The sequence below is a fragment of the Miniopterus schreibersii genome, assembly GCF_964146895.1.
Source record: "Miniopterus schreibersii genome assembly, chromosome: 4".
NCBI lineage: Eukaryota > Metazoa > Chordata > Mammalia > Chiroptera > Miniopteridae > Miniopterus > Miniopterus schreibersii.
Window position 1 is genome coordinate 19,535,814 of NC_138105.1, and position 22,290 is coordinate 19,558,103.

At 40.5% G+C, this 22,290-nt stretch overlaps 1 protein-coding gene across 5 annotated transcripts in view; it reads left to right on the forward strand.

Moving 5' to 3' along the window:
- SIL1 (SIL1 nucleotide exchange factor) overlaps positions 1-22,290 on the forward strand; it is a 252,419-nt gene that overhangs the window by 181,951 nt on the left and 48,178 nt on the right. For all 5 annotated transcript variants that reach the window (XR_013998657.1, XR_013998658.1, XM_081134981.1 and 2 more), the window contains exon 7: positions 5,393-5,514. Coding sequence is in view for 3 of the 5 variants with exons in the window: in XM_081134981.1 (XP_080991107.1) it covers positions 5,393-5,514 (122 nt within the window). In the remaining 2 variants the exon portion in view is untranslated. The remainder of the gene's footprint in view (positions 1-5,392; positions 5,515-22,290) is intronic.

Consider the following 22,290-nt stretch of genomic DNA (forward strand, 5'->3'; position numbering starts at 1 on the left):
GCTGAGCCACCCTGCCAGGGCAAGATGCATTCTTAGAATCCAGAGCCAACCACTTTTTCATTTGGAGTATTACCTCCTTTATTTTTCAACACTAAGGATACAGCAGAGATAAAATAGATGTGGTCCCTGTTCCATGTAGATTACAAGAGGAAACAATTAAACAATGATCAAATTAACAGTTTAATGATGAGATAATTTAACATTGTGTTGAGGGCTCCAGAGGGTAATGTAGGAGTATATAACAGGGGGACTTAGCCTGGTCAGGGGCATTGGGAAGGCTTCCCTAAGTATGTGATATTTAGCCTGAGCATTAAAGGATGTATACGAGTTGGCCAGGCAAAGAGAGGAGATTAGAGCAGGGGATGGCAAAATGTGGCCCATGGGGCAAATCTGGCCCACTGCTGGTTTTTATAAATAAAGTTTTGTTGGGACACAGCCACACCTATTTGTTTATGTATTATTTTATTGTTTTTGGCTCTTTTCAAGCTACAAGGGCAGAGTTGAGTAGTTGTGATAGAAACCATATGGCTCAGAAAGCCAAAAATATTTATTATTGGGCCTTTTAGGAGAAGTTTGCCAACCCTTGGATTAGAGCATTCTAAGCAGAGGAAACAGCATGTGGAAAGATTCTGAGTCAGAGAAGAGCTTGGTGAGATTGAGGACCTGGAAAAGATTAGAGCATAATGACCTAGGGATGGGGTTGTAGAGATAAGGTGGAAAGATTAGGGAGTCAGAGAGGTGTGGTTGGGAATACCGTGCTCTTTATGATTTTATCCTTGATCCTAAGAACCTTTGGAGAGTTTGTAGCAGAGAAATGACTGATCAGACTTGTGCCATAATAGTTAATATTTATTGAGCATTATCATATAATAGGCTAATATTCAAGTGCTTTGTACACAGTAATTTATTGGTTTCTATAGCTGCCTTTTGAGTAGGCATTGCACTCAAGTAGGCTATTAATCCCATTTTATGACTTAGGCAAATAAGGTCTCACATTTGTGGTTGCCCAAGGTCACCCAGTTAGTGAGTGGTAGAGCTGAGATTTGCAACAAAGCCTGTCTGACCCCAACCTCTGTGCTCTTAACCTTTTGGCCACTCGACCTCTTACAGAATACTGGTACCATTTGAATGAAGCTCAAAAGGGAGTAAGTGAATCTAAGGAAAAGGAACCAAGAGAAGCCATTTATTTATTCAATACATTGATTTATTGGGTGCCTGTTAAGTCCCAGGCACTGTTCCAGGCACTTAGGATACCTCTGTGAACAAAATTAGAGCTTACCTTCTAGCAGAGGCAGATAGACAATAAGCATAACTAATAACTAAATTATAAATAATATGTTTGAAGGTGATAAATACTATGGAAAAATAAAAAGGGCAGGGAAGGGAAAACCTTTCAGGCAGGAGAAACAGCAAATACCCTTAGCCCTAAGGTGGGAGCCTGTCTAGCGTGTTTGAGGAACTTCAAGGAAGTCAGTGTGCCTGGAGCTGAGAGAAGAGGTAAAGAGGTAGATAAAACTCAGAGAGATGATGGGAGGAACATCATGGAGCTCCTTGTAGGCCATGGAAAAGAATGAAATTGAACATCATTAGAGGATGTTGAGCAGAAGAATGACACTATCTAACTTATTTTTAAAGAATCCCTCTGGTTGCTGTATTGAGAATTAGACCAGAGGCGAGGGGTCGGGAGGGGGCATGGGTAGAAGCAGGGAAACCAGATAGGAGACCGTTGCAGTAACACAGACTAAGGGTGATGCTGGCCCAGGAAAGCTGTGTAATCATAATCAAAGGCTTTTTGAGATACTCACCAAGACATAGATCTTCACCATCCTCCCACACACGACAGCATCCTTGTTCTGTATAAACTAGGCTAAAAGACATTCTCTTTTTCTTTAGGGTTTGCCAGCCTTTGTGGTGAGAGAGGATGAGTGTGGACTCTATCTGCAGGAATTATGGGACGGCCACTTCATCTTCTTTCTCTGCTCATAACTCTTTCTCAGGCCTCAAATAGCAGGTCTGTGATCCTCTTAGAGAAAAAAAATGGGCCTGGTTCTCTTTTCTCTTCCTAGTGTTTCTCTCCAGGGTAAAAAACCAAAAATTCCAATAGCTTTTCCATTATAGGTATTTAAAGGACTGAGGATCCTAGGGGTTATTGGCTAAGTCAGTCCTGCTCTGATGTCGACAACTTTTATTTTTTCTCATCTGATAGTATTTGGATAGATCTTTAGTTACCAGGTTTCTGTAAGCTCTTTCTTTAGTTGCAGCATAAAAGGCTAAAATGACTAGAAAGCTTACCATACCAGAGGGGAGTGAGTACATAGGAGGCTAGCAGGGCCCTGACAAATTTCTTTTTTCCTGTCAATCCAAATTGTTGCCTGGCTGTGTCATCTCTAGGGTGACATCCTGTTCTGTTTTCATAGGTCTCTAGTTGAAGTAAACAGTTTCTTGGATATCACCAAACTCAGCCTGAGGTTAGCCTGGTAACCAGTCCCCTGGTAGAGGCCAAACTTGCCCTATTGACAGAAGAGTCATAAATGATTTGGATCATTAGCCTTTTAATTGGAATATAAGGTCCTTGGTTTGGGCTGGTATGTCAGGTTTCCATGTAACAGTTTTAAGTTGTGATTCCACAGGGTGATTAAAGAAGACAACAGCTTGGCCTTGAGTTCCATTTGTGATGGGGAATTGGGATGATGTAGAGCTAGCTTTGAGGAAGATAGGACTTTTCTTGCCAGGAACTTCACCAGTCCATTCCTATTCTAGATTCATGGATTAGCAGTTTTGAGAGCCATGGGCTTCAAGGACCCAAACTGGATCTGCCCAAGGATTCCTCATAGCCATATTTAAATTATTAAACAGAATTTGTGAAAAGCAAAACCGTGTATATGGAAAACAGTTTGTGAGTTATTTATGAGGAGCAGCTTCTGTCTACCCATCCAACCTGGGTCAGTGTGTTTGCCTTCTCTCACATCATGACTGCTCAATTATTTACCATCATTTCTCCCTTTCTCTGTTCCCTTTTCTCTCACTGTCTTGTCAGTGATCTGGTTCTTGTTTTTCCTCCTGATGGTTGGCACAGTTCCCTTCTGCCCCCTTCTTCATACACTCTCCTCCTTTACCTTGAGCTCCTCTCCACCTGTCCCACCCCATTCTGAAGGCATCCTGGGGAAGTCCTGGCTCCAAACCTAGATTTCAGGGCTTGGTCTTCTGGGTGTGCAGTGGGCAGAATGACTCCTTTCTTCCTCATCTCTAGTGAAATAACAAATGAGAAAACATCTAGAGAAGGCTGAAATGCTTATATAAATGTCAGCATTTCTAACACTCTACATTATCTTTGTAGTAGTAAAGATAAACAGTCTAGAACAGAACCTTTGTGACTCTGGGCTGCGTTGTTTTGGGGCTTTCAGAGTGGCAGCTGTTCTGGTAGGAGCTCATATAAGCTTTGATATGTAGGCATCCCAGGCACAGAATGACAGGACTCTGAGCCATGGTTTTGTATCTGGAAGACCTGGAGGAAGGAGGGTCAAAGAAGAGGCAGTAAATTCTTAGGTTTTAAAATCAGAGTATGGCCCGGCCGGGCATGGCTCAGCGGTTGTGCATCAGCCTAGCATCCAGGAGATCGTGGTTCAATTCCCGGTCAGGGCATATGCCTGGGTTGCGGGCTCGATCCCCAGTCGGGGGCGTGCAGGGGGCAGCCGATCAAATGATGACTCTCTCATCATTGATGTTTCAACTCTCTCTCTCCCTCTCCCTTCTTCTCTCTGAAATCAATAAAGATATATTTTTAAAAAATTAAAATCAGTATGTAAGGAAGGAAGGCTCAGTATGTATTATTTGTGCATATGTTAGTAAAGCACCCACTTGTGAGTCTCCCTGGTTAGCTGTGCTATAGCCTAATAATCATTCCTCTTCATGAGGACAGATTAGGGCAGAAAAATCCCAGCCCTGGCTTGGAGCCTTTATGGCAGAGCAGACTCCATACTCACTTCATGTCCCTGGATTGGCCATTTTTTCAGGTCTGTGATACCAGGGACCCATCCATTTTGTTGGCACGGATACTCCAGATTGCCTTTTTTTAAAAGTGTTTATTGCAGTAACTTTTTTTTCTGACCAGATTTATTCATTAGTTTAATGATTATTGAGCACCTAACTATATGCTTAGCGCTAACAAGTCACTAGACCTACAACAGTGGACAGACAAAAACCCTCGCTCTTGTGGAGTTTACATCAGAATATGTAAGAATGATCTTCTAAGTGGTAAAAACAGGCTAGGCCCACACCAAAGCAGAGTGAAATACAGTTCTTTAAACTCGATTTCTCTGTTAGAACCCTCTTCCAGTTCTGAAGGACACAGGTAGGAAAGGGCTCTGTGGCGTCTGGAGGAAAAAGGTGGGTAGCAGTCACGTTGTTGTTGGGCCCTACCTTCCTGGGTTTTCCTGATGATTCATAAAGTGGGAGCAGCATGTGGGCAAGAGGCAGCTTTTGTAGTAACAAAGATATTTTCAAGGGACACTTAAAGCTACTCCATAAGGAAAACAGGATCCTGTGACCTTTCTGAGGAAGTTCTTACTGTTCTAGGATACTAAAGAAGCTTGGAGAATGAGATATCCCCTCTTTCTTAAAATAAAAGATAGATCATCTGGAATTGAGTCTTTGGACCTTAAATGATAGCCTAGACCAGTGCTGTCCAATAGAACTTTATGTGATGATGGAAATGTTCTGCGCTGTGCAATGAATAGCCACTAGCCATTATCACAGGTCTAGGCAAGCCTTTGAGAGAGAGACTTTTGTTCAGATTTTCTCGTGAATATCCGTAGGTTCAGTCAACCTTGGACTGTATGAAGTGAGGAAGAGAGAAAAGAAGGGTACTGTTGTTACTTCTTCCCTATTACTCTTCCAAGTCCCCCTTCCCCTGCAGTGGGGCTCCTTTTATAGTCCCTGACTTCTAATTAAAAATCATCTTTTTGAAAAAATGTCTGTTGCCTCCACTTCCCCAATTGGGGCTAGACATCAACAGGAAGCGTGGTACCATTTAGTGATGTTGATGATGTCAGATCTTTGTGTTAACAGCTTGTACATTAGGAGTAAGCTTCATGACTCATTACAGTATTAGAATTTTCCAGGACATGTTTGGCATAAGCAATAAATAGGTGCCATTTTCGCCAGTTCCCACACAGGTGCTCATAAGTCATGTTAGTTTAATTAGTAGTTCTCAAATTTAAGATTATTTAAACATTTAGTTTGTTTTTACACACTCTTTTCTAGTTTGAAAGGCAACCATTGATTTTTACTGGACTTTTTAGTTTGTTTTTGGAGAGTCACTAAAAGAAAGGCTATAAGAAGAGCTCTTCTTTTCTTGATGACAGTGCTGTCCTAAGAAGTGCCTTTGTTGCAGATGGATAATGCACAGGACCTGCTTTCCTTCGGTGGCCTTCAAGTGGTGATCAATGGGCTGAACAGCACAGAGCCTCTGGTGAAGGAATATGCTGCGTTTGTGCTGGGGGCTGCCTTTTCCAGGTGAGCAACAAGAATGGACTTCTCAGTAGCCAGGATTGTTTGGGCCCTTGAGGTGAGTTCTAGCTTTACTCTTGGACTCAATGGCCCAGAAAAAGATTACATTTGAACTCGTGTACATCCCTATTCCTATTTCACTGTAATCTCAATGAAACATGAGTAAGAATTTGATTCTGTTCTTATTTCAAGTAGATAAAAATTTTCACCCGTGTTGTCACCATTTATGACTCTCTTTTCCCCCTCATCTTATATAAATGGTCACTTCACGACATCTTTTAGATCACATTCTCTGTTTTATTCAAAGCTAATAAAAAGTTATATATATCAATCATAGATAGTTGAGAGGAAGGGAGATGAACTCCAAGAGCTGATCCTTTTGGAAGTGAGGCTACATACATATATCTGATGATGAACCTGACCAAGGAGGGGCTTTGGGGAAATGTGTCTTTTTCCTAGTTGTCTGGAACCAGTCAACATGCAGTCAGGTTATCGGACTCTGTAAGTTGGGAGTTGTTTAAATTTCAGTTAGTCTGGCTGGTGCTAAAAGACTGATCTCTCCAAAGAGTGGATGTATCCAGTATGTGGGTACCACTTAATTAGTTTAATTAGTAGTTCTCAAATCTAGGATTATTTAAACATTTACTTTGTTTTTACAAACTCTTTCCTAGTTGGAAAGGCAACCTAGTTGGAAAGCCAAACTAAAAAGTCAAGATGTCTTTAAGCTGCAGTTGTTCTATTGGAGCTATAGTTCCTTCCATTTTTGAAAATCTGCTCCTAAGACCATTTGTTTCTCTAAAACAGGAACGAATATTCTGATTCTTGCTATAGGGAATGAGTGGTGACTAGTAGGGGTTGTCTTGCTTGGATGTAGGGATTGTGATGTTGTAGGAAAAAAGGCTATTCTGAACATCTTTACCATTGGAGGCTTTCTCTTGAAAAAATTTCCTTTGCCTTTCATCCATGCTTATCTTTATTTAATTAGAATCTGTCTGATGTTCTCTCATTCTGAAAAGCTTCAGCACCTTTTCTTAGTAAATTAAGGGGCAAAATGGGGAAGGTCCGAAGAATTGTTCCATGAAGAGAAACTGAGAGCACTACAGGCCTTTGTTTCCTTTGTCACTAACCTGCCTTGATCTTGAAGCCCTGGTTATTCTGTGGTTGTGTTGTTGACAGTCAAGGCTATGGCCTCCAAGGTGCTCCATTTCCCTTAGCCCCACCTACAAAGCCAGATAGTTTCCCAGGATACTTGTGCATCCACTGGAAAGGTGGAGAACCCGAGCTTGTCATTGGTAGCTGTGATTTCAGCCCTCATAAGGCAGCGGTGGGGAACCTTTTTTCTGTCAAGGGCCATTTGGATATTTATAACATCATTCACGGGCCATACAAAATGATCAACTTAAAAATTAGCCTGCTGTATTTGGTCAAACATTTAATTAACTCACCCCTAATGTGATGGCTGGAACTGCTTCTCTTTGGTGATGCCTTGGCAGGGCCAGACCAAATGATTTTGTGTGCCATACACAGCCCGTGGGCCAGACTTTCCCCACTCCTGTGACATAAGGCTTTAGAGGCTTGAGAACTTACTGAGGCTCACATTTTGTTTTTCAAGCCATAAAAGAACTAAATCAAACATATTAACTTCTCTTCTGAGACCCTTTTTGGAAATTTTTTCCATAATTCCAAGTACTTTCTACTTTCAATAAAAACAAATGATTTTACTTGTTCCTTGCCATTGCTTCTGGAAACACATTTCTTATGGAAAACTGTGTAGTATCTTGATGTCACTTCTTAGTTAAAGGAGACTAAATGACTTGAGAAATATGCATTGGACCTGCTTAGCAGGCCATAACCCACCTGGGGCTGTGCCAATATGTGGTATTATTAAGACTTCTCTGTGATTGTATTAGGGCAAGACCATGTTAACATTTATGCAGTATCACTAAAATTTAAAGAGATAAATATAAAATATTGCAGTTTATTATTTTGGTGACAAGTGTACTGCTGTATTCACAATGTTCTAGCCAGGCTCATTGGAGGGCCGTTGCAGTGACAACATGGTATGGTGCCAGAGCTTTTGGAAGCCAGCAGCAGGCTTTTGAACGTCATGAAATGTCAGTGTTTTATGCCAAGAGGAACTTGATGCAATGTAGAATATTTCTATGCAGAGAGGCAGGTTTCAGTGCTCTAGTCTGATATGCATTATTTCCTTTTGATGTCCTAAGTATTGGTTCTGCAGTTCCTTCCCTGTCCCCAGCGTACAGTGATTCCTCCTTGTCAAGAGGCTCTTCAAGGGATATTGAGCACATTGGAATCATGGAGTCCCAGGATTTGATGGTGTTACTTAGAGGTCATTCCTTGTAGTTTTCTGCTGATGGGCAAGAATACTGCTCAATCAGTCCAAATGTTTGAGCATTTCAGAGGGCAAGGTACATCACTTTACCTAGAGTTGGAAAATCTAGTTCAAGTCCAGTTTCTACCATTTTCTGGCTTTTTGCCCACTGGCAAGTGATTTCACCTTTCTAAGCCTCACTTTTTTCATTTATTAACTAGGAACAATAATAGGTGTCCTCTGCATTTCATAAGGTTAAGTGAATATGAAATAACAATATATAGTCAGTCCTGTGAAAATGCTTATAAAGCACCTGTCAGTGATAAAGAGTATATAACATCATCATGCTCACCATGTGTCCTTTTTACTATGAGTTTTCACTGTGAGGCAATTCTTATTTCTTTAGTTTTTACAGTATAAACCTTTATTTCCTCATTTTTCTCTTCAGTTAAGGTGCTTATGTTCTACCACGTAGCGTATCTCTTGATGCTAATCTTGCTGCTTTATTTGCCTACCTGTCTTAATTGCTTAATAAGGCCTCCACACACATTTCTATGGATGAAGCGATCTCTTCCTTGGTGTTAAATGTGAAGTGATTATTCCAAGATCAAGAAGAAGGCATTAACCTAAATGTAATTGATGTGGCTACTGAATGTTACATGGCCACTGAAATGGTTTGTTCCCTTATTTAAATATTATTCCCACTTATTTATGGGTCACACACACACACTCATTTTCTGCTGTTTGTTGCCCCGGTATAAGGCGGTCAAGCTCTTGCATAAGAAGTTATGCGGAGATAGGGAGATAGGAGTCTGATGCTTTTGGCAGCTTCATCTTTTTACATCTTTTTATGGTTTCTTCTCTTTTTTTAAAAAACCTCTTTTCTTCTTCAAGTCAGTTATTTTCAGTGCCTTTTCTGTGACCTGATTTCATCTCATAATGGCACCTTTGCATCTGTCTACAGTCTGACCTAACCAGGAGTCTGGGAGTCCCGGACAGGTCATTTGTGTTGCTGTGTATAGGAAGTCTCAGAAAGGCTTTGTAACTTCAGAGGCCATGGGGCCTTCTGTAATTAGGTTTTTCTTTTACTTCTCAGCAAACTGGCTTCTTCCTTGTTTTCTTTTTATTTCCCTGTATGTAACCTTGACCTTTCAACTGTCATGTTAAATTATCAAGAAATTGGTGTGCTCACACTGGGAAGCACTGCTGTTCTCATGCCCTTGCCTCAGTCACTTTAAAAAAAAAAAAAAGTTTTTTATTAATTTTTTTAGAGAAAGAAGAAGGGAGAGGGGTGGAGAGATAGAACCATCAATGAGAGAGACATTGATTGGCTGCCTCCCGAATGCCCCCTACTGGGGATCGAGCTCACCCACAACTCAGGCATGTGCCTTGATTGGGAATTGAACCAGGGACCTCTTGATTCATGGGTGAACTCTCAGTGTCTGAGCCACACTGGCCTGACTTACCAGTTCATTTTTAACCATTTGGCCATTGTTCTGTCTTCATCTATTGGCCTCCAATTTCCAGATTTCTTTCTTGCCACACTCAGCGAATTTCAGTGCTCATCTCTATCTTCTCTGTGTTTCCTGATGGTTTTTGTGAGCTTACTGGGGTAAACATTCCCAAATTAATATTTATCTTTACTTCTGTCATCTGCAAGATATTTTGAAACTCACTTCCCATTCTTTTCAACATCTGATTTTCTCTGACCACCTCCGTTATCTCTTCACATTGTTCTCTCTCCTGTTGAACATGATTTTTGTCCTTATTGTGACCTCTAGCCTCTGCACATCTTCCCTTCCCTTCCAAACTCTTTGAAAGAGTAGACAAAAGATGATCCAAATAAGTGCTCATGAGCATTATATTCCTACCATCCCTGAAATTTTTCAGGAGTGTTTTGGAATCGTCACCATCTGTGTAGCAGTTTACAGCGTCAACCACTGCTTTCTTTTGGAAATTTTACTTCTTGGCTGCTACGTTATTGTAGTCCCTTGGTTCTTGAATATCAGTAATTAATTATTCCCTCTCCTTTTATGGCAATGTCATCATCTTCCTATCTCCTAATTATAGCTATTCACCGAGATTTTCCTGACCTCGTCCTCTCCCTTTTCTGCCAGTGGCCCTACCGTTTCCCGTGGTTTCAGGTGCCTCGTTGCAGGTCACTCCAGCATCTGTTGAAGTCCAGCCTTTCCCCTCAGGCCTCATCCTCCATTTCTACCAGGCTGTCTAGTTGCACCTCAGAGTTAAGGAAAAGAAAATGGAGTTCATTTTTGTCTCTCTCACAAACTAGATTTTTCCTCCCACGTTCTCTTTTTATCTATTCTTGGCAGTATGACTGTCATAGTTACCCAAGCTTGAAACTTGTGAGTGATATTTGAGTCTTCTTTCTCCTTATCTAGCTGGTGAATGAATCCTGTGGGTTTTTATTTTCTCTGTTGTTGTCTACTAAACAACTGTTTCTTTTTTTTAAGTCTATATTAAGGAACTTTGAGGTAAGCAGTGTGTTCAGGGAGGGGATTCCCTCTCCCACTGCTAAAGCAAGCATAGTAATCCCATTCTCCATGGACATAGATTGATTTACAGATGGGCATGTGACCCGGTTCTGACCAATGAGACATAAAGAGATGTTTTCTGGGAAGGGTTTTGCTCTCTTATAATAAGGTAAGGAGACCCTGCCTGGGATTCCTGCCTTCATCGCAGTTGGCTTGGAGCTACTGCAGTTGGCTTACACCAGTGAGGTGAAAAGCACAAGGACAAAAAGCCTCCATGCTGAGGAGCGCAGTAGAAGGAAAGACAGGAGCCTAGGTCCTTTATGAGACAGTTTAGCCACTGTCTTGATTTTGGAACCTTCTACTTCTAGACCTTTGTTGTGAGAGAGAATTAAATGTGTGTGTTGTTTAAACAGTGTTTGTCCTTATTTTGTTACTTGCAACTGAACATAGCCATATTAATAAAATTTCTAAAATCTCTCTCAGATATTAAACTTTTTAAAAAATTTCCCTTGCTTCTTTCTTAACACTCATCTCAATTTGCAAGTATGTATTTGTTTGATTACCTGTCTTCTGTTGGTAACTCTTATTAGAAGCAGGAGGAGGGTGGGATTCTTTTTCTGCCTTAATCTTGCTGTCTTTCTGGTATATAGCTTAGGACCTAGCATTGAGTGCTAGGAAATAATGATTGAATGAATAAATGAAGAGACAAAAGACTAAAGAGATACCTAAGAAATGAAATGTTTTTCCAGATAGCATATGCAGGCTGAGTGTAGAGTATTGTCTTTATTAGTAATGATATAATAGCGGATGATTCAGATACTGCTCCTTAACTCTAAAGTCTAAGGCTGTGGAAATGAGTACGTAGCCACCTGCCACCCCCCACCCTCGGAAAATAGGTTAGAGATTCGGATGAGGCCAGATGCCGCAGATGCCAGCATTTGGGTTGCGGTTCAATTCCCAGTCGGCATATACCTAGGTTGTGGGTTGGATTCAGGGTCAGGGCACATACGGAGGCAACTGATCGATATTTCTCACATCGATGTTTCTCCTTCCCTCCCTCCCCCCTTAAAATCAATAAAAACATATCCTTAGGTGAGGATAAAAATTTTTTTTTTACACTCCTTCAGTAACAGGGAGGATTTTGTATCTAATAAATTGATTAGTATATTAACCAAGATTGGTCTTAAAGGTGCATTCAAAGTCTTATTTCTTTTTTCAAATGGCAATTAATTACAAATGGAAAATGAAGTCTCAGGCACTCTGAGTATTACAGAAACCAAGACTTCATTTTGGGGTGGGAGGCACCACTTTGCTTGATGAACTTGTCCCTTCAGCATTTAAAAAAATCTTTGTGATGTGCTCCTGCCTCCTCCACATCTTCTATGTGGCTGACTTCAGATTTTGTTGTTGTTATTAACTACCTTCTTAAGTTGTTTCCTGCATAACTCCAGCCTGCAAACTTCATTAGCTCTTTCCTTTCAACTTCATTAGCTGTTGTTGTCTGGACTCTTAAACTGACTCTTTACTATATGTAATTCTCTTTGTATGCCAGGTCTTTCCTCTGTGTTCTCCCTTCCCCCCCAAAAAAAATTGAAAATTGCTTGAGAATGGAAACTGGTATCTAAGTCTATGATACCCACAGCACCTTACAGAGGGTAAGTTTCATGTGGCTGCTTAGAACATTTCAAGGTACAAACTAAATAGTGTAACACAAAAGCTGAAATCACCAAAAATCAGTGTGAGGAACGAAGTCACTAAGAACAGGGAAGCTTTTTATTTTTCTCTTCTATTTTGTTTGATTTTTTAAAAATAATGAGTATGCATTGTTGTTTAAATTTTAATTACAAATATAATTAACAAAACAGAACTAGGAGACTTCTGTATCTAGCAAGTGGAGGTTTACATTTCCCAAGAAGCATTCTTGGTTCAGAATATCTGAAAATGCTAGATTAAATATTTAAAAATTTCTTTAAGCACTCAATTCAGCTGACAAACTATAGGGCCACTGCTTTGCGTAACTAAAGGGAAAATTAATAACGTCATATTCTTTATGTGGTGGTCTTGCAAGAAAGTGAGAGAAGGCTTAGTGACAAATATAATGGAAAGCACAAATCCTATGAGATACACAACACTGAAAGTTACAGCTGTCCTGGGGACATTTGCCATTCCCTAATGGCCAAGAGCTTTTGGTTTTAACAGGCTTTGTAACTTGGAGAACAGGAGACAAAGCCTACAGCCTGTGAAAGGAAGAATTAGGAAAATTAAAATCTTCCACTCAAAAGGATATAGTAAGGCAATTTGGCTTTGAATGGAAGGGAGAAAAATTCCCCAGAAAATTCTTTACCCAGTACAGCCCTAGAGTACATTTGGACTGGAAAATAATATTCCTTTTGTTGCCTGAAAATCTCCAACCTGAGAATTTAGCCTAAAATGGTCTCAATAAATAAACTGGAAAAAATGTTTGCAAATTATATTACCAACATAGCATTAATATATAAAAAGAAGCGCCTAAAAATAGAGAAGAAACACACTAATAACTGTAGAAAAACAGGGCAGACACACAGCTCATTGAATAAAAGAAATGTAAATGGCTTAACCATGTGAAAAAATGCTCAACCTCATTCATAAGATAAAGACCAATTAAAACTACACTGAAATACTGTTTCTCACCTATCATATTGGTAGAAATTCAAAAGTTGATAGCTTTTCTTTTGGTTTGTGGTTACCATGTCCTTCGTATATACCAAGCTATATTTATAGCAGTCTATTATAAGTTAATGGTCACTTAAGTTTGAAACATTCTAAAATCACTGCCATTTTTACTCACCCCCTTCATGTTTATGTCATTTTTTTTTTTGACTACTTCTGTGTATGTGTGTTTGTGCTTATTTCTTAATTTACTGTTGTAATTACACATGATCTTTCTACTTTTGCCTTTTAACCTTTGTACTGTCTTTATTGTTTGTTGATCCACTGCTTTTATTATGTGTTTGCCTTTGTTATATAGTTTTCTCTTTGCGATATTTTCTTATTCATGTTTTTATCTTTTTTCTTCTTAAAAGGGGGTGATAAACTCCTTCAGCCTTTTCTTGTCTGGGTAGTGCTTTATCTCTTTTCAATTCTAAATGATATACTGGCTGTGTAGAGTAATCTTGGTTGTAGGCCCTTGCTTTTAATCACTTTGACTATTTCTTGCCCATCCCTTCTGGCCTGCAAAGTTTGCATTGGTAAATCAGCCGACAGTTTTATGGGATCTCCCTTGTCGGTGGCTAACTGCTTTTCTCTTGCTGCTTTTAAGATTTTTGCCTTGTCCTTAACCTTTTGCATTTTAATTATGATGTGTCCTGGTGTGGGCCTCTTTGGATTCATGTTGTTTGGGATTCTCCATGCTTCCTGGACTTGTATGTCTATTTCCTTCACCCAGTTAGCGAAGTTTTCTGTCATTATTTTTTCAAATAGGTTTTTAATTTCTTGCTCTCTGTACTCCTTCTGGCACCCCCATGTTGGTAGTCTTAAAGTTGTCCCAGAGGCTCCTTACACTATCCTCATTTTTTTTTTATTCTTTCCCTTTTTGCTGTTCTGATTGGGTGTTTTGCTTCCTTATATTCCAAATTGCTGATTTGATTCTCTGCTTCATCTAGTCTTCTGTTGATTCCCTGTAAATCATTCTTCATTTATGACTGGTCCTTTTTTATGCTGTTGAGGTTCTCACTGAGTTCATTGAGCACCCTTATAACCAGTGTTTTAAACTTTGCATCTAGTAGATTGCTTGTCTCCATTTTGTTTAGTTCTTTTTCTGGAGTTCTGTTTTGTTCTTTCATTTGGGGCATGTTTCTTTGTCTCCTCATTTTGGCAGCCTCCCTGTGTTTGTTTCTATGTATTAGGTAAAGCTACTATGTAGTAGGTGTCCTATAGGATCCAGTGGCACTGCCTCCCCAATCACCAAGTTGGGCACTTGAGGTGTGCCTCCTCGTGTGGACTGTGTACACACTCCTTTTGCAGTTGAGCCTTGATTGGTGATGGAACATCAATGGGAGGGATTTATCCCCAGGTGGATCAGCTGCAAGGACTGGCTGCGACCACGGACCTCTAAACATTATAGAGGATCAGCTATGCAGCATCCCACTGCACAGAGCAGGACTTACTTCAGCAGTGCTCTGGTGCCCACTGAGTCTGCCCCTTAAGTGTGTTGCTTATGAAGGTGGTTGGATGGTGGTGCTTTGATGCGGTCTGAAGCTGTTCACTGGGTGTGCTGGCTCTGGGGCCTCCTGGGTGCAGGCCAGAGTCAGCCACCACCTGTGCTCTGCCCAGGGTCACCCAGCATCTGGTGTGGGCCTCTTTGGATTCATGTTGTTTGGGATTTTCCACGCTTCCTGGACTTGTATGTCTATTTCCTTCACCCAGTTAGCAAAGTTTTCTGTCATTATTTTTGCAGATAGCTACAAAGCACTCTGCAGATTGCTGCTACTTGTGCTGAGCTTAGAGGTTCCCTGGAGAAGCCAAGCTGTGAACCAAGGCCGGCTGCTGCTAGTGCCAGGCCTGGGGCCACTGAGTGAGAGGTATAGGGCTTGCTGAGGCCAGATGCTACTTGTTTGAGAGATTTTAGGAAAATATGAAGCATAAGCCAAGAAAGGGTGTTCACATGGAAAAACCACTGGAAACAGCTGGGTGGGCCCAAAAATTGGGTGGTGAGGGGCCTCAGGGAATCACCAGGGTGGGGCAAACAGTGTATAGGGTCTCAGATATGGCGCCTGCTTGCCAGCTCTATGTGGGGAGGGCTCAGCAAAGGAACAGTGGCCTCTGCCAGTGCCTCTCTCTCCCTGAGTCTGGACAATTCAGCTCCTGTGGTATGTCTTTGGTGCCTCTCAAGCTGCTGCCCTAGCGTTGGAGCTCAGAGGGAGTGAGTCCGAGTAAGTCATGCAGGCCCTTTAAGAGGAACTGCCTGGGACTCCAGCAGCCTCTGTCTCCCTCAGCCCCTCAATCCCAGCTGGTTTTTACAGCCAGAAATTATGAGGACTTCTCTTCCTGGCACTGAAACCCAGGGATGGGGGGGCCTGGTGTGGGGCTGGGACCCCTTTCCCCTCAGAGGGGACCTCCACAGCTGAGATATCCCTCCTGATTTTTATCTGCCACATGTGGGTGTGGGACCAGCCTGGTTGGGGTCTCTGCCCCTCCTTCCAGTCCAGACATGGCTTCTTCTTTCATTTCCTACTTGTAGAACTGATGTGCTGTGGGACAAGGCGAGAACCGCATTTACCTATACCGCCATCTTGACCAGAACCCTGTTTTTTCTTTTAACCTTCTGTAGTGTACTTTCCTATGTGGAAGTTAAAAATGTTTATTTGGACAAAATTGTTAATCTATTATTTCATGGTTTCTGTTTTTTATGACATACGTAGTAAAGCCTTTTCTATATCAAGAGTATATGCATTTTTTGTCTTCATGTTATTTAAAAAATATGAAATATTTCAAACATAAAGAGCAATTTAGAAAATTTTGTACTCACTACCCACATTTAATAAACTAAAATTTGCTATATTTGCTTCAGATTTTTAAAAGAAATAAAACATTATGTACAATTGAAGACTCTTACATAATCCTTTCTTTCTAATTCGATTTCCTTTCTTCTGCCCCAGAAAAGGAAAAAATACAGTGTTCTAAATTCTGTGTATGTTATATCTATTTTTATAGTTACCATATATCTGTCTTTGTAATAAGGGTGTTGTTTATGTGTATATGTATGTATGTATTTAGAGTCCTGCCAATCTCATGGGTGTGAAGGGTGACTCATTCTTCTTTTTGATTCTCTCTCCCTGATGGCTATAGAGGTTAAGTCCCCCCCACCCCCGCCCATAACTGGAGCCATGCTGCACGTATTGCTCAGAAATGTCTTTCTCTCCTTCTGTGCTTCCTTCTTTTCTTACTTTTCTTCCTTTCTTTGGTTGAGTACATTTTTGTATGTTTTTGTGCTATCAGAGCTGCCACTTTTAAAAATTACTTCATATCTTGTCCATTTTGCTATTGTCTTTTGTTTATTTGCTTAGTAGGCATTTTTATATATTATATATCATGTGAATACTTATATATGGTATGCATATTTTTTAATATGTCATATATAGTCTGGATACTTTTGTTAGTTATATGCATAGCAAATACCTTCGGGTATGTGGCTGGTCATCTAACATTGCTTATGTTACCTTTGTTATACATGCTTTAAGTATGTTTTTAAAGTCAGAATTATCAGTCTTTTTGTTTAAAGTGTTTTCTCTTTATTTTTTTTATGATCAATTTATTTTTATTGTAGCAAAATACATAGAACTAAAATTTTAACCATTTTTTTTTATTGTTGACACTATTTGTTCTCTTTATGTTTTTTAAAATATGTTTTTATTGATTTAGAGAGATTGGAAGGGGGAGAGAGAGAGAGAAACATCGATGTGAGAGAGGTACATCGATTGGTTGCCTCCCTCACGTGCCCCGACCAGAGTTGGGGATCGAGCCCTCAAGCAAGGTATGTGCCCTTGGCTGGAATTGAACTCGGGACCTTTCAATCCATGGGTCACACTCTAACCACTGAGCCAGACCGGCTAGGGCCCACGTTCTTTGTATAGTTTGAAAAGTTAACAGACTCCCACAGAAAGGGCCATCACTCTAAGGGTTTGTTTTTTTTTTATCAGTTATACAAGCTCTTGACATTGATATTTTGAGGTTGCAGGGAATGAGATAGGGAGGGAAGAGGTGGGATTATGGAAAAGTCTCCTTATTTAGGCTAGCTTTCATAGACAATAGTCTGAGTGGTAGTCAGGATGTAACATAATAAAACTGCTCTGTACCTTCCTTTCCTTCCATGGTCCACTTATGCATTAGAAGGTGTCCATTGGGTACTAACTGAATTGAGCCTCATTAAGAATTTCATGCCCACAGGCTTCTGTCCATTGGCAACAAACCCTGAAAACAGCTCTGACCAGCCTTTCCAGAATAGGCCTGTCCAGACTGGGCAAGCATGTTTAAACTCTGCTGCTCTGGTTCATTTTTCAGAACATCAAACCCCTTCTGAGTGGTTTCTCTATGAAATTTAAGTCACAAGGTCATAGATAGGGAACTTTCTCCTGTCATACTTCCTTTCTTCTTTCCCTCTCATCAAGTACTTCTGAGTGTTTTGTTTATTGAATTCTGATCAATTAAAAGTTCTCTCTCCCCGCCTTTCTTCTGCAGGTAACAGTAGTCCATTATTTAAAGAGGAGAATCCATAAAGGGTAGGAGGAGGGCATTAATTGAAAGATGGCAGGAAGTATTGATGATGATGATGACAGCCATGCTTTGCAGCCTGTGCTGGGTAGTGTCTGGTGGGAAGTCTTGGCTATTTCAGGAAGTTGGCTACATTCCATTTTCTCAGAATGCGTGTGAAATGTTTGACGAACAGCATTGGATAAAAGGCTGTCATGTGGCTGTGGAACAGAAGGATTTCCATTTATTGAACAATTCGTAATCCTTTGTTTCAGACAAATCTCTTAAGACTGACTTTCCAGGCAGCTTCCCAGCCCCCACTGCATTTCATTTGCATATAAAACCTTGAGGTTTAAAGCTAATTTATTTCTATCTTCTTTCAGCTTTTATACTGCATTTAATCAGTTGCTTTGGTTCCATTGTTACTTCAGGCTTGCTTGCTAGGAAAGGATTATAGCTGTGCCCTGGTGTCCCAGCCTCATCCAGAGCATCTGGCCGACATGCCTGAATGCAGAATGTCTCAGAGGCTTCCTGTTCTCTTTGACGGGCAAGCTCAGGGTAGTTTAGGCTGTTTTAGAGCCTTCCCTTTGCAAAGCACCCAGAAAATGGGAAGGATAAAGGGGGCCAAGGCTCTTTTAAAAAGCCAACTGGAAAGTGTATGAAAAATAAAATGCAAAGCACCTGCCCAGATCTCAAGAGTCTTCCCCAGGTTACTTTTTGTGGTTAGGTCCTTTAAGTTCTCATGTCATGGAGCTGAGTATAAAGGCTGCCCCAGTAGGTTTTCTGGTTAACAATAAACTGGGAGTTCTGGAGGGTGACCTGAGAAACTTTATCTCACAGTGGTTGCTCTGTGTCTTATACCTTCATTCGGAGTGAGTGTTTTTTCACAATTCTCCTTGTCTTGCTGGAAAGTTCTTTGGGGTGGGCACTAAGATTCAAAGAGAAGCAAAGGTCAAGCCGAAAGTGGGCCCAGTAGTAAACTTACTGGGCAGTTCTTGGCCAGGAAGAGAGGCCAGGAAGAGGCAAGCCCTCATACATAACTATGGCATTTAACATGAAATCCCTGTTGCCCAGGTGCTTTTACCAAAGAGCTATGGACAGTGATTGATCAGTGGTTGAATTCCCCTCAGTGCCTCTGTCGAAGTGATTTGTTCAAGAACACAGAGCCAACTAGCTGGCAGCCAGGATGAGAAGATGAGTCAGAAGCTCTGATTTTTCAGGCTAAGATATGGCCTTCAGGTAGCATTTCCTGCTTAGTCAGAGAAATCCTGGGATCTGGAAAAGCCTGCTCCTGCAAAATTCAGATAAAGCCCCCCTCTCCAACCCTATAACACAGAATGAATTTTGCCTTAAATGAGCTACAGTTTTACCTTTTGCAAAGGTGAGAAACTGTTGGGGGGTTTATCAAGCTAGATGGTGCCTTGGTGCTAGTTGGGGCAATGAGTGTCTTATATAAAGTCGTTCAGCCTGCCCATCTCCCTCCCTTTACTTTCCTCTTCCCCTCCCTTCTTTGTTACTACAGCCTGTCTCCAGATATTCATAATAACTTTCTCTCAGAATGGTTAATCTTCGCCTTGTGTTCTTGAAGTCTAAACCCAAAGATTCACTAAGATTGCATGGCTAAGACAGTGTAAGATTCTAGTTTTCCCCATGGAATGTGGCCATACTTCTCTGTACTATTTGGTAAATTCTCATATTAGTGTCTATGATTTGATTTACTTACATTTAAATTTTATGCCTTCAATTCTGATTTGATAATATATTCACATGGTTCAAAATTCAAAGGACACAAAAGGTCCATGGTAAAAACACTTTCTCCTACTCCATCCAACTGTCTAGCTTTCCTTCCTCAAGGCAACCAGTGTTGCCATTGTCTTCTAGAGAGATTTATACATATTTAAGCACATACACCCATATAGTGTTTTCCCCCCTATTTTTTTTAGAATAGTGAAAAAACCCATACTATTTTATTATTTAATAATTAATACATGTGAAAAAAAATTTATCAAAGATATAAAGTGTAAAGCATAATGAGAAGTACAATAAAAACGAACATGCATGAATGCACAGTGTGAACATCAGAACTAGAACTTGATCACTATTATCAAATCTATGGGCTCTTCCACTCCTCTGTCCGTCTGCTTCCAGAGTTAATTTCAACCCTAAACTTTGATTCATTCTTACAGTTAGACATGTAGCTATTTTTCCAAAGTAGCCTAGACATAATTTTTTTTATTATTATTATTTTATTTTTTTAAAAAAATATTACAGATGTCCCTTTTTCTCCCCAATGACCCATTCCGCCCTGTCCTACCCCCCTCCCCAGTCCCTCTCCACACCATTGTCCACTTGTCTTTGGGTTGTGCATATATGCGAATAAATTCTTTGGTTAACCTCTCCCCCTTCATCCCCCCTATTTTTATACAAAGGGTAGGTTACTACATATATATGATTCTATAATTTGCTTTTTCCATTTAACAATGTATCTTAGATATTACTGTTTATTAGTACATAGTGAGCTTCTTAGGAGGTAACTTTTGTTTTTAATAAATGTAAAATGACTCAAGTGGAAGATTTTGGGGTAATGTGTTCATTGACCAGTGTTTAAAAATGACAGTGCTCTAATTAATTAGACTTAGGCAAAATTTATTCTTTAAATGAAGGATATTTTTTATTGTTGTGTCTAAGAAGTGATTACTGTTGGGTTTTTAGAGCCAGTATGACTCACAACGCATCTTTGATGATAAGTTTGGAATGAGTGTGTCATTAGTTTTTTTTGGGAGTTTGTGCAAGTTAGAATTTTAGTTTAAAACTGTTAAGGCAATATAGCAATCACATGCTCGGTCTCCTTGTCTGCAGCATCTCCCCTGCACTGTGTTAGGACCATTTTGTAACAATCAGGTGTAGGGAGCTATGCTGGATATGCCATGGCCACTAGGCACTTTGGACTCTGGAATGACCAGATGCTTTGTCTTTGCAACTGTGAAAAGTAAAAATAAAAAGCTTGGCTAAATACTAAAACCTGCTGACAAGTTGCAAATGCTTTCAGACCCGGGTGGCTGACTGGTTGGGCTATGGCCCTTTCTTGCTCTTGTTCTTAGTAAAAAGCTGATCCCCAGAGGGATGGGGGATAATTTGGGGGTGGGTGAGAGTGCTCTATCTTGAGTTTTTGCCAAGGCAGCCACTTTAATGCTTCTGGGAGAGCCTGGCTATTTACAGAAGACAGAAGCCACATTTCTTGCCCTTTGCTGGGGAGTAGGGTAGGGCTGTTAGGCCTTAAAATCCTCAGGGCCAGCTTAAGACATCCAGACACCCCAAACACTGAAAAGAATATGGTACTTGTCCTTCCCCATCATCTTCTCCCCACAAATAGATAATTCTAAATAAAAATAATTCCAAATTTTAAATTGTCCACTATCTTCAGCATGGGTGACTAGTTAGATTTTTAAAAAGAATGTATCCAATATCAAATTGACTTAATATTTTTTCTTTATTTTTTTTGGTTTTGTTTCTTTTTCGTTTTTTCCCTTGTGATTTTTGGGTACCCATGCTTTCCTGATGCCCAAGGACAAATTGAGTGTCTCTGTTGTATGACCCAACATTGAGAGATTCTAGTTCTCCTGAGGAGCTGCCCTCTTCCTAGGATTTGGGTGGCAGGAATTATTTCAGACTGGCAAGAATTTTGAAGTTTTAAAAAATGTTCTTTGCCCTGTCTGGTGTGGCTAAGTGGTTGGAGCATTGGTCCACACACCAAAGGGCCATGGGTTCAATTCCCAGTCAAGGGCACATACCTGGGTTGCAGGTTCAATCCCTGGACTGATTGGGGCATGTTTGGGAGGCAACCAATTGATGATCTCTCTCACATCAATGTCCCTCCCTCCCTCCCTCCCTCTCTAAAAATCAATGGAAAAAATATCCTCAGGTGAGGATTAACACACACAAAAATGTTCTTTTGTTTATTTAATAACATCTTTACCCAAACTGAGCACTAAAATAGCTTTGAAATTTTCTTCTAAGAAATGCATTTTCTTCTTGAGTGCTCCATGATGAAATCAGTCTTAATTTCAGTTCAACTAGTGTGTAAAAACACACAGTGAGTGATTATTAGTCCCTGACGGAGTTAAGACAGATGGAGCCCAGAATGGAATTGGCTTTATGATTAATTGAATCCTTGAAGAGTTGAATAGAGTCAGAGCTGACTCGGCCCAATCATTGCCTTGAGACAGTTGGTGCTGTCCCGAGCCTGAAAGAGGAAAGGGTCACAATAACCCACATTTATCCTCTATTAAAATGGATTGGATGTATGCACCAGACGGTTCCCATTTTTAAACCATTGATGCAGGATAATTGGAATGGAAACAAACAAGATTAGAACTAGATTGCAGGTATTTGTGCAAGTTGCCTCCTAAATCAATCAGAGACCGTGATTTGTTCTGAGCGTGCGTTATCATTAGAGTGAATCATTGAAACTCAGCTACACATCTGGAGTTGTCCAGCCAGAAGGGGAAGAGGAAGGAGCGGGAGCAGAGAGCTGCTTAGGGTTGGGAACTAGGTACAACTAGAGTGGCTTTCTGTCTTTTTTTCTCTCCAGCAGGGATGTATAATATATAGCTTTGAAATGAAATGACTCCCTCCTCTTCACAGTGAATAGATGTATGTGTTCTTTTTTAATGTTTGGATCAAATGTCACCTAGGGCAGCTGCTGCCTGTGGGGACCTTGCAATCCAGGGA